Source organism: Coloeus monedula (assembly GCF_965178545.1).
Source record: "Coloeus monedula genome assembly, chromosome: 7".
NCBI classification, from domain to species: Eukaryota; Metazoa; Chordata; class Aves; order Passeriformes; family Corvidae; genus Coloeus; species Coloeus monedula.
In genome coordinates, this window is record NC_138787.1 from 17,044,756 (window position 1) to 17,057,947 (window position 13,192).

At 35.1% G+C, this 13,192-nt stretch overlaps 1 protein-coding gene across 1 annotated transcript in view; it reads left to right on the top strand.

Annotated features, from left to right (window-relative positions):
• CCDC141 (coiled-coil domain containing 141) overlaps window positions 1–13,192 on the top strand; it is a gene marked incomplete at its 5' end in the record, with an annotated part of 71,465 nt that overhangs the window by 37,113 nt on the left and 21,160 nt on the right. The window contains 8 exons of the mRNA XM_082284998.1: window positions 32–151; window positions 1,389–1,580; window positions 2,449–2,625; window positions 4,097–4,276; window positions 5,066–5,191; window positions 5,784–5,972; window positions 6,260–6,439; window positions 7,248–7,397. Of these exons, the coding sequence (XP_082141124.1) occupies window positions 32–151; window positions 1,389–1,580; window positions 2,449–2,625; window positions 4,097–4,276; window positions 5,066–5,191; window positions 5,784–5,972; window positions 6,260–6,439; window positions 7,248–7,397 (1,314 nt within the window). The remainder of the gene's footprint in view (window positions 1–31; window positions 152–1,388; window positions 1,581–2,448; window positions 2,626–4,096; window positions 4,277–5,065; window positions 5,192–5,783; window positions 5,973–6,259; window positions 6,440–7,247; window positions 7,398–13,192) is intronic.

A 13,192-nucleotide genomic window follows, 5' to 3' on the forward strand; every position in this document is an offset into this window, starting at 1 on the left:
TTAACCATGTGAATAATACTTTCAAATGAAGGTGTCACAATCAATTAAAAAACTTGCCCCGATGCTTGCCGTTGGCATGGAGATTGGCTCGTACTTGTGTGAGACAGAAAGAGTTTTGAACAAACATCTTGAACTGGCTAAACAAACAAAGGTAAAAAAACCTTTCAATAATGTTAAGCACTTTTAGAAACAGATGCTTCCTGTATGTAATTCTAAATATGGTAAGAGGCTGACAGTTTCTTGTAAAGAAAACAGGTGTATGGTGTGTTTTAAAATTGTAGTTAATGAGCAAAACCACAGATAACATTACAAGTCAGTCCTTAAATCATTGTTTTTCCCCACTGTCTCTATCTCACTGTGTTATTTGTTAGTGCCTCTGGATCCTAGTACCAGCTCTTGATCGGAAGATTCTTCAAATGTGGATTGCTACTCCTATGTGAAGCACCAGGTTTAATAATTCTCTAGACAGCCAGAGTCAGAGAAAAACCTTCCTGTAGTTTATTATGCCAAATAAAAGAGATGAGCTGGCAAAAAAGAAAAAAGTGGTTCCCACTTAGAGAAACTGTGAAGGGGGTTGTAAAGATATCCACTGGTCATGTTGGGAGTGCAGCCATCCGACGAGAGCCCTGCAGCACCCAGCTCTGTAACACATGTGAGGCTATTTTTAAGTCACATCCAGGATCTTTCCAACTCCCACAGCAGCACTGCAGTATCTGAAAGTGGGTTAAAATCACTTGAATTCCTTCCATAGCCTTGATATAGGTGCATGTTTCAGCCTAAGCTGAACAACATGGCAGTGTGTATTTTAGGAGTATCCTATGTATTTTCAGTACTTAAAACTCTGTTACTCCTGCAGAGTTCTTTCTTGTTTCAGGAAAGATCTTATAGAGCCCAAGGGATGGATCTGTACAGTGCCTGTGGAAATAAAATTCACTTTAAAACAATTCTGCAGAGCACATACTAACAATATAAAAAGCTCAGCAGATAAGCAAGAAAAACCTTTTGTTCTGTCAAGACTTTAAAATAGTTTTAAGTGTCTTTTCTGCCAAATTTTTGCATGCCAGGGTCTTGCTTTTATTTGCTGCAGTGTCTACTTTGCCCTGACAGATATATACACCTCTTATAACTATACACCTCTTATAACTATTCTTTCTGGGTATTGTGATAGGCTAGCTTTCAAAATAGCTATTTTAATAACTACGCCTATCATTTTTAGGAAAGAAATGGGTATTTCTGTGATTTAATCTCCATGATGAGCTCTTCTTCAAACAAGCAATTGAATTATACATAAGAGAGCAATCCTAACGAAAATTAACAATGTGATATCAATATTCACAAGTCCTTTCCAGTTATTATACATTTTTTTTCCTATGCTTCTGCCTTCAAAGGAAACTTCATGTGAACTGAGAGCAGCTGAGGGAATCATCAAAAATATGGAAGAGTTGGAACCTGAGCAGGTGGCGGCTTTTTCTAGCAGAGCTGACTTTCTGAATAAAGAATTGAAAAAAATAGAAAAAAATATTAATTCAAAGCTAGAAATTCTAGAAACTTATGTGGCCTTTTTACAGTCAGCTGTAGAGGTATGGATTACTTATTTATTCTCTGACTAGACTGTAAAAGTCTTACAATTGAAAAACATGCTTCCACTGTAGGAAGAATTGTAATTGATTTTAATTTTTTCCTCTGCACATGTGCACTCTCATTATATACATGATAAAAATGCTTCCATATATGTACTCTGAATATTAAATTTACTGATTTGCTTCATATAACTTTTAAAAATATCACATGATATATTCATAGAGATCTTTATTGCTGCCTTTCACTACTTCCACTGACGTGCTAATTAATACAATTGAATTTAAAAATTAAATAAAAAACAGCTCTAGCTCAAATCATAATCAAGTCAATGCCAACATAATTTTGGTAGCTGTGCTAATGGTGACTGGGAGAGTTAATTTTCATTTTGATTTGGATTCCATTTTAAGTTTCTGTAATATGGGAGCTTTTCTTTAATATTTAGAATGAAATCGAGGATGGAATGGAACCTGTGAGATAAAATTAGCCATAGGATTTATTTATTGCATGATAAACTACAAAAACCTGTATTATATCTGCTTCTGATTACTGCTAACTTCAGTTACTTCATATTAAGCAAGTCAGTGACAATCAGTGCATTGATATACTGGTACATAAAATCCATGTAATGATATGTGACAGAAATTGAGCTAATTGCTGCCATCCATCTGCTTGCCATCCACTGGTTCACAAGTTATTTAAAACTATTTTATTATTTGGTGTTTGTAAATATTTTAGAGACTCGTAGATCTTAAAATTAGGGGAAGATTCAGAGGGTGCTATTCAAATTTATCATATCTGTATAACTTCTGATTATAGCACTTTAAGTTTTGATTTGTTTTTTGATATTCATTTAATGTCTTTCTAAAGGTGAATGATGATATTAAAAATCTGAAGGAATTCTATAATTCAGAACCACAACCGACAAACAGGGAGGCTGAAAATAAAATTGCAATGGAGTCAGCTAATACTCAGTGGCAAAAGACTATAAAGAAAACTTTTTCCACCCAAAATATGGGTTGCTATTTTCTTAATTTAGTAAATGTGGTGAGTATAATCTGATAAACTATATTGAATTTTTTATATTTGCCTGTGATGAGATCCAGTCCTAATTCTATGCCTAGATTGTGATTTCTCCAGTACCTAGTTTTAAAGGGGCTAATGCTGTGATATACTTTAAGAATATGAAAGTATTATTTGAGTGCTTATGGCATTACAAGTAATATAAAAAGTTTTGTGGTTAGCAATGACAGAACCCTTAATGACCCAGTCTGTGCATACAAATGTAATATGTGCTCATATCTGTTTTGTTCATGTTGGAAAGCAGCATACATGAAAGTACAATATTTTTATTTTACTTCCACTAAGAGGCAGGCAGTCTTTGTTGACTGGGTCTATGAGTTCTTCTAAAGAAATGGTTGTTAGAGCTACTTCCTTGCAGATAATCTTTCCCAGTGTCTTTACATTTTGCCCAACAGCTACACTGCCTAGGCATCCCTGTCTAATTTTCCAACAACACTTCATGAGACAATCTTTTGAGATGTGCAATCATTCCCTAAGCTACGCCTCCTAAAGTAATCCCAATTAATGTAGACAGCCTGGATACCCAGCTGTTTTTTCTGCTTTTATAGGACAAACTAGGGAGCAATTAAATTACACACTGAGCTGAGAAGGGGGAGGTGGTGTTGGTAACCCACAGCAGCATGTAAGGTGAGCTGGAAAAACCAACTGAGGGAGGGAAAGTGCTCAGGCTGTGGCTGAAGGTTTGTGTCCCTGCTGGATGCAGCCAAGCACAGCTAAGACAGTCAGAGTAATGGCAAAGTCACTTGAAGTCTTGACACATCTTCAGGCATTTTCTCCTAAAGACCTGAAAATATATCACCATATTTTCTGCTACCCTGTTCCCATGATATTCCCAGGTTTTGTCTTTTAAGTATCCAGAAGATATGGATCATACTAGTAATTTACAAAAACAACTTCTCTTATGAAAAAAAATTAAATGAGAAAAACAGAAATGGCATTACCCAGTTTTCTGGTATTTCTCATAGAAGATCTATAGGAAAGAGGAAAATACACCAAATATTCAAATACTTTAGCCCTCCTGTGCTTTGGTGCTGTTTTGTTTATCGACACAAAGGGGTGGTCTTTTCTTTACCTGCTTTGTTTTCCAGTTGCTATTTATTCTCCAAAAGGCCATTTTGGGTAGTTCTGTTTATTCAGAAATTATTTTATTTTGTCTGAGTGTGAAACAGCCATCAGACAGCAATAATTCAGTCATTACTGACCTGCTCTTTGTTTTAAACTTCAGCTGTGGCTGTGTCCTCAGTTTACCAATTCTGTCAATCTGTGCCTATTTCTAGAAAATATTAAGAGAAAAGTATATGTAAAAGTATCAGAATTTTTTTTTTGAAAGTTACACTGGAATAGTTGAGTTTTTATTAAGCTTTGTTTAAAACTATGAGCTTTTAATTGTATTTTATAAAAATGTGTGAAAAAAATTTGTCTGTTTATTTGCCAGGTAAATGAGAGTTTAATATTAGAAGCAGAAAAATCTATAAAAGTAACAGAGGATATAATTATTAATCTGAATAAAGAAAGGAAAGAGCTGACTGATCTTTGGGCAATCTGGAATTTTAAAATTACTCAAGTGAAACCCATCAAGCAACAGTGCCAGATATTTAAAGAACAACTAGAAATTGTAAGTAAAATAGCTAGGAAGAAAGCAACTGTGGCAAATATTTCTAGATCGTTATTAATTTGTCTGTGACTCTCTCATCAATCTCTCATCATTATAGGTATTATTTAAGAAACAGTGATGATCAGCAAGATACAATTCTTGTCCAAAGTCTGTTCTCTGTTCTGCCAGTCAGTCATCAAGAAACATGAAATGTTTTTAATCTTTTTCCCTTGCTCAAATGCATACAAGTCCAAGTCTCCTCTTCAAATTCTAAGTTTTAATGTTTAATCGATGCTTTACCAGCAGTGATTTTTTTTTTTTTTTAAAGCACCATTTTTTGAGACTGAACAGCTGCTAAACTAAACTGTGCCCTAATAGTTACTAAACTCAAGTCCAACCAGGTTCCTACAGAAAGAGGATTGAAACCTTCTTGGCACAGGGAGAATGTGCAGTGCTCCTTAAAAGAAACACTAGCTGGGCTACTAGCAGAACCAGAAACACCAGCTAGACTTGTAGCTGCTGTTTCTCTAGTGCAACTCATCAGTACACCAGCACATCTGTTATCACAGAAATAGTGTGTCTGTGGGTCCTGCAGTCTTGGTGTCTGAGTTGTTTTTTCATGCTGTCTTAAAGATATCTTATCACCCTTAACACTCAGAAGGTTTGTGACAGAGGGGTTTTACTGACAGCATTTAGGTGCCTGGTTTGAGGAAGGTTTTTGTTACAAATTTAGATTTTACTTTAAATTCAGGTTGGTTTTTTTTTAGTTTATTTCAGCTAGAAATGCTGCACTTTTTGATTATCTTTTAGACTACCCATGGATTAGAGATTCTTCAAGAGGCTCTCCAGCTTGCAGCACCAGTTGACCTTGGAAGTGACCTTTTAATTGTTTTGGAACTACAGAAAAAGCTTAACCAAATGAAACCACACTATGAGGTGAGGAGCCGAGCTAGTGGAGTGAAGGGCGCATCAAAAGCTGGTTTTGGTCCCGTAAAGATTCATATCCACATTGACACCAGACACTGTCTGGATTCGAAGTGTTTTGTTTTTTACATCAGTTTTCCAGGAGGAAGTGTTTGTGTGTGTTTATAAGGTAGCAGAGAAGACATTTTGCCTTCAGGGTCCAGAGAATGTCCCGTGTGGTGTTAGCTGTGTATTAATGCGACACACAAGCATTGGGGGGGTGGAAGTGCAAGGAGAGCATCAGCTCCATGCTTTTGAGTTCAGAGCTGGTCAGAGGCTGAGGTACATCATAGTGAACTTTCTACCTCCTGTGAATACTGTCTCTAAGTTTTAGCAATTTACTCTGCTGTTGCCCTGTAATTATGTTTGACTTGTTTTCATGCAAGGCTGGGCGTTAGCTGAGTTTTGTGCCTAGCAAAAAGTACAGAATGTAGGGCTTGAAAGTGTGTGTCATCGACTTCTCCCCAAGGCAATTTACCACTGTTAGGTGGTTATTTCATCAAATGTAACGGAAACATTGCAATTATATTTGTGCAAATTGAGTAACTTCTCTGATTTTTGTTAGCAACTGAATGCTGAGCTTGAGTACCTGGTAAAATTATTGGAATTGCCAAGCCAGAAAGAATTTCCTGTGAAAGAGAATTCTGAGAGAATAAGTGAGCTTATTCATTTCCATCAAACAGTAAAGGATGCAATGATAGAGTATGATGAGATTTTCGGCAAGACAGTTAAATTCCATCACATTAAAAAAGAAGTGAGTATAATATTTTAAAATATACATTCTTCCCACTGTAGTTAAACTCTATTTGGTTTCAGTTCCTGTTGCTTTTCTTTCCTTTTGCCCAAGAAATAACATTAATCAGCCTGGTGATCAGTATTAAAATCTTGGATCTAAAACTGCATGAATCATTAAAATTTAAAACTCAGATCTGAACCCAATTTTAATTACTTAAACCCACCTCAAAAAAGTTTAGGTAGGTCAGGAAGAAATGTTAAGTTTTATTTTAAACCCACACTGATTTTTGTTTTTGTATATTTCAGCTGGAATGTCTATCAATATCAGGAGAACTGGATATTCCTGAAATATGTTGGAACCCTGAAAATGTGCACCAGGCTAAAGCCTACCTTGTGAATTCTCAGGAGAAACATGCACATATTAGACAGCTATATCATCTACTTATTACCCAGGGAGTGGATATCTTGTCTGCAGTACAGCAACCTGTGAGTATAAGTAAAATAATTTTTGAAATCAAGGATAAATATGAAAGATTAGTGGACTTATCTGACTGAATTTTAGATGTGCAAAAATGTATTACTACTCTGAGAGAAATACGGAGGGAACTTTAAGGAAATTAATCTTAAAATATCAGTGCTTGGAAAAAAGAAAAAAAAATAGCTTTCTTTAGTATTTTTTGTGAAGTTCAAGGCCTTAATGGCAATTTCTTGAATCTCTACAATCCTGCTACTTTGTAAAGGTTGCTTTGCAGATTTATTCTTCTATAAAGAAAGGAAACAGAAGAACAAAAAAAGTAAATATAATCACAGTTTTGTGATTATACTTACAGATTCAAGACTGATTTGCGTGACAAGATGGATATCATTTTAGAAAGGAATTACTTACTCAGGGAAGAATTTTCATCACCCTATATTCATTGACTTACTAAGAAAGCAATACTTTCCTTGTGACCTGGCTAGATTATTCATACTGGCAGTCTGCTCTTCAGACACCCTAAATTGATTGATGGCAGAGAGGAGCTATTCTTCAGGTGGTGAAGGCCTAGAGTAGGTCACTTCCTCTTTGCTCAGAGAAGACAACATGTTTAAGTTGTGACTGAGACCCAAAACTAGTCCCCAGATTACCAGTGACTGAAACTGCTATGTCCTTGCTGTCCTTCCTGTGAAGATTTAATAGTTTACTCTAGCCCATTGTGGCTGACGGTGCATGTTCTGCCTCAATGATTTTCATTCTGGATTGGTTAAATCAATACATTTCCCAAGTGATAAATTTCTTTGTCTCTTTCCTCATTAGAATTGCTTGAATGTTTCTGTAAAGAATCTGAAGCAAGAACTTGCTAGATTTGAGTGTGATAGCATAAACTGGAGCTCCAGAGCTGATAAGTATGAGGAAGAACTGTCACAGTATTTCCAACACTGCACCACTCAAGAGGATATAAATGAGGTAAATGGGATAAATCCCAACACACTGAATGGCTGTTAAAAGAGCTGTTGTGTTCTATAATATACATTACTGTTTACCATGTCTCTAAATGCTTCATATGTATACAGAAAAACAGACTTTCATTTTAGCAGCAACCTTGGATCTATGCAGCAGCAACCTTGGATCTATGCAGCAGCAACAGTAATCTGTGGTTCACGGCTCTGCTGTTCAGGATTCTATCAAGCAGTTGGACTGGCAATAAAATGCTTGCACGGTACCAAGAGGACTGGAAGTAGAGCAGCTGTATTTTCTTTGGCCTTCAGCTCAGTCAGCTTCATCTGAAACACGAATTGTCACGCCTTTTTCTTATGAAGCTAAAGTTTCAAACAGAAGTAGAATTTATATATATTGCCATTGTAAGGCTGTTGGAAAGAACTTTCAATATTTTAATGAAAAGTCCAGAATAAGCTAGTACTAACAGTTTTTCAGAAACACAAGATATGATGCTTAAAAAACTGCTAGGAGGAAAGGAAATGTTCATTGGCACAAGAGACTAGAATTTAGCATTATGGAACTTGGGTTAGGAATAATTCCTCAGTTAATATGATTATCAACTTAACATCTTGGTAGGCCAAATACAAATGCATCCACAAATTAGCATGTTGCATTCCTTAGATGTCTTCACAAAAATGGGTTTAGGAAAAATCTCTCAAAGAATTAACTTTCCCAGAGTGATCCATTAAAATAAGAGGCTGATGGGGTCTGTACTTGATGTTCTGTAGATTGTATTCCTCTACATCTGTGAAGTACAGAATCTGGATTCTGAGCTGGAAGATTTCACATTAATGTTCCCTGTAGCATGAAGCAGAGGTGGTAAAAATACAGGACACTGAAAGTTATATATTCTTATTTTTATCTTTTGCTAGGTAAATCTACACCTGAGTAAAGACAGACTATATTTTGTGAAAATCACCAAAGAAGAGGTGACTGAGATTTTTGTCCCAACTATTTTTAATGAGAAAATTGTTGTTTGGGTTTTCTTTTAAAAATTATTTTGTGTGTTTGTGAAAAGTATCCATTTTCACAAAAAGATAATTTGAAATTGAAAAAATATTTTCATAAAAAGGTTTCTTTGAATATCAGTTACACTTCTAGTTACAAGCTGAGTGTTTCATGTTGGTCTTCTGTAACTCTTTGTCTTATGGTAAGAGGTAGCAGGAAGAGCACGAGGTTAGGAGAAGCACTCTGGCAGAGGGAACCATGCTGTAGAAGAGAGTGAAGCATGAAGTATCTAAACAAGAAGTCCCATTGTACTTCACAGTGTCATGGCAGAATCAGACTATCTGAGGTTTGAAATAAAATGTTCTAGGTTTTTATTGAAAACCCCTCAAATTTGCTGAAGAAAAGGAAGTCTGTATAAGGCTGGCCATATTCAGACACACTGTTAAATAGAAGAATCTTTGTTTCTGTCCTTTGGTTCTGGGATTACATAATGAGGGCAAGAGAATGTGGCTCCCTTCTAAGAAGAATTATTTTTCTATTTTTGTTGCTGTTAGACTACAAGGGAAAGCAGAAAGTAGAGGGAAAAGCCAATCTTCTGTCTCTCAAATGTAAATAAAAGGTCACATCAGTGGTGGGTTACTCATACAGCAAAATGTATCTTTTGTCTTCTGGTAGTTATTGGATACTCTCTGTAAAATAACTGCATAGCAATTACAGTATCCACTATTGGTTGTTTTGTTTTTTTTTTTTTTTTTTTCTGTTTCAGTTGGGAAAGTAATGTTGATAAGTTAAAACCTGTAATTCTCAAACCTATTTAAATCTTGAACATAAACTAACAGAAATATACTAATTTGGCATGTGGATACCTTTTTCTTTAAGTTCCTTTTCTATTGTAGAATAGCATAGAAGATGAAGGTATTTCCTAAACAAATATTTGGCTAATGTACCTGTATATGCATTAATATACTGCCATTTTCTTACTTCTTTTTTTTTTCATTAAGTATTTATAACTAATTTTGTTCAGTGATCAAGAAACCAGACACCAGAATACCTCAAGAATACTATCTATGAGTATTACCTTCAGTATCTTAAATTCTGTCAATTTTATCATCAGGAATTGAATATTGCTAGTATGTAGCAGATCTGTCTGAACTTAACAATTTATTTACTCTCTACTGTGCCTAAGCAAATAAGTATTTCATATACCAGCAGCAAGCAGCAGCTGTTCATGGCTGTCATATAGTAAACAGCCAACCAGATAATTTAGTAGTGATTTGCCAGTTTACAGAGCAAACTTTAAAGCTGACTGAAAATATTTGTGATTCTGCTGTAAATACTTACATTATTTATGTTTGATGTGATTAATTTAAGTGTGTAAATACAGCATGTGAATTAGGGATTTGGTGTTTAGGACTCAGTGTTTGAAGAGATCCTTAGAGGACTTAGCAAGTTCCCTTTGTTTGTAACGTATTGGTGCTTCTATAAGAAACAAGGAAACAAATACTGAAATTTATAGCCAAGAATCTGTAGCATGAATTTTGAGACAGCCTCGGAGGAGAGAAGAGTAAAATGCCTGCCTTTTCTGTGCCCTCTCTAATTTAGAGAGAATTTGAAAAGGCAAAAATAAGTATTTATGTCCTCTACATCTTGGAGAAGTATAAGGGAAGCTCATCTTTGGGATCTGAATTTGCCAGTTTGGGCTTCTTGCTTCACTAGCTGGTTTGGGTAGCAGCCTCTGAAGAGCCGCACCTCCACTGTGTTACACTGCAGTTGTTTGTGAGCTCAGCCTCGGGTACACTGATATGCTGGACATAGTAATGCTATAATGGATCTTTTCAGGCGATTAGAAGTGACACAATTAATTACACATGATAGCTTTTGCGATGAAAAAGCCTTTTCTTTAGGTGATCACTTTAAAAATAACATTATGCATGTCTGCATAAAACTTGCAACAGATCCTGAAGTAGGTTCACAGCTCTTCCCAGCCATCTCATTTCTTCTTCACCATGTCATTACTTATAGATTTATGGAAAGGTATGACTGGAAATATGGATTTTAACCATAAATGGTAATGAGCTATCTTTATTGACAAGTCAGTAGGAACCGATATGTGGCCATATTTCTCACCTTGTAATTTCTTTTGATTGTTGCCCCAGGAGTAAAGTAGTCATTAATGACTTGACCAGCACCTTTTCTTTCCACTTTTTGTTTGACTGTTTCTTAATCTTTGTCACTTTGAAAATTTATTTTCAGCAACCTGCTTTTATGGGGTGTTTTGATTATTGCTGCTACTAGAAGTTTTGTATATGAATAGAAAGGGAAAGGTAAGGGATTAACAACATTGAAGTTCCTTCTAGAGTGGCTCCCGCAGGAATCAAACATTTACTGGAATGCTACTGCTAACAAAAACATGTTTAAAGAATCTTTTAAACTTGATTTTTCCATTTATTTTATGGTCCTACGATGAACTGAAGCAATCGGTACTTAAACCCATCTCCTCCACTATCATTCTCCACCCATGACAGGGCAACTATAGTTAGGAACAGCTGCCTGATTAAAGACTATGACACAATAGGCAATGTACAGAGTTCCAGTAAAGCAGTGGGCTGAAGTCACTGAAGCATATTTGGATACATAATCCCTTTATTATTCCTCCTTTCATCTTGCAAAACTGAGATATGTTTAGATTCCTGAAAATTGGAGGCCATACATTGTGCTTGGTGCAATTGCTGATGATAACAGGAGTTGTGCACATGCAGTCTGATGTACAAGTCAGAGCTGGATCTGGTTTTTCCACTGAGGCTAAAAGAGAAGAGTGACAGCAGCTGCAGACCTTTGACACATGAGCCATCATATCTGAAACAAGGAGATCTAATTTCACATACTGCTATGGGGAGAGCCTCTGGCCTTATAAATTATCGCTATTAGACTACATGAGCACAAACTAGTGAAATAAACTAAAACTCTTGTTCATCTTTTCTTCCCTACGAAATTGAAGCAGCAAATAAGACTCTTGTATTCTGAATAAAATTGTTCTGCAGAAGTGTTTACATTAACAGAGGGCTTTTAGATAGACTTTATTATTCTGCGTACTTAGGTGGGATAAAGAGCTTAAATTAATTGGAGATCACAGGGCCAGTGATAGAATTCCCTTCCTTTCCATTACACTGAGTGAGCACCATCTGTTTATTCACTGCTGAAATAATGCAGCAACATCCCACTACATGAAATGAAAATGAAAAATATATCCCTTGATGGATTAACTTTAGTATATAATAATAATAATAATGATTGATTGTTAGCAGTTCCAATAACAGTAGCTGCAAAATAAGCCTTCATTACTCCCCAGATTCTTTGGCAGGAAGGAGGAGGGGGGCAGGGCTAAGTCTGTAGGACTTTTTAATATTAAAAAATCCTCATATACACATTTAAATATCAAAATGTGGATGTGACATGAACTTGTTAACAATAATTAAGTAAGTTCTTTTCATCTGTGTGTCTGGAGTAACATATCCTAAAGCATTAGAACTTCTGCATTCCTTTACATCAGTGTCTTTAAATAAATATAAGTTTACATAATTTATTATTATTATTATTACTATTATTATATTATCCTAAAAGCAAAATATTGTTGATGTAAAGGTTTTAAAATTCTTAAAATCAATATTTTGGTCAGTTTTATAGTCTTCCATTTCAAATGTTACGAATTAATTACAAATAACTTGAAAATGTGATCATGGAATTGCAAGGTAATTAAAATAGTACCGATTTTAAGTAGGTTCTTTACTTGTCTGATTCTTGTATCTCTTGCTTAAAGAAATTAAAAAGTAACAGTAATATCTGAAAGGACTTTTAAAAGTTGTAAATAAAATTGGTTGCATAGCTTTCAGAGAAAAAATATAAAGAAAACTATGCTTAAAAATTTCATAGCCCTTTAACAATAATTTATCTAACTGGTTTTGATATGCTTATTTATATAACATTGATAATGAAAAAAAATGACATCTCGTTTATTAAAGGCCCACATGTAAGACAATATTAAAGTAAACATAACTGTCACTTGAAAACAAAAATTAAAGAATATAACAACCCTATATTATGACTAGTTCTCATGGTAAATAAACACTGGGTTTAAATTTATGTTCATCATATATGACTCTTCTTTTTGATATGTATTAAACTCTTTCTGGTAAATTGGAATGCATCTGATCCATATGTATGTAAATGAAATTGCAGATTTCTAGAGTTTCATCAGTGTCATTCCTATCCTTCTGACTCTTTATAATATTTTCTGTAGATTAAAGAAAATATAGTAAAATATTGTGTAGCTATATTCCATCTAATTAAAAAAAGAATTTTAGAACAAATTTAATGTAACTAGATTTAATAGTAGCTAGTTGATATGAGTTCATCTGAAAAGTCTTCAAAGTCATGGACACTTCATAATTGGACCTACTTAGTTGAGTTTAATTTATATTATCATAATTTTCCCTAATGTTGGGCTTGCTGCACCACATCAGTGCTGACTGGCAAAAGTATTCTCACACAGTTCCGAGTCTACTAGCAGTAGTTAGGTGAGGCTTTCTGTGTCTGTTAGGCACAATCTCTCTGCTGCCATATTCAGAGCATAGTTATTTGCAAGTCAGGTGGTCATACAGTCTACATCTTGATCCTGCAAAGAGCTGTATTCCTCTTTGTATGCTGTGAGTGATTGTACTAAGATGCTTGGACTAGCAGAGTGTATAAAATTAAGCCCATACGTAACTTCTTTTAGGAAGCAGGACTTTTGAAAAAGGGGTAGGGAATGGGACGAT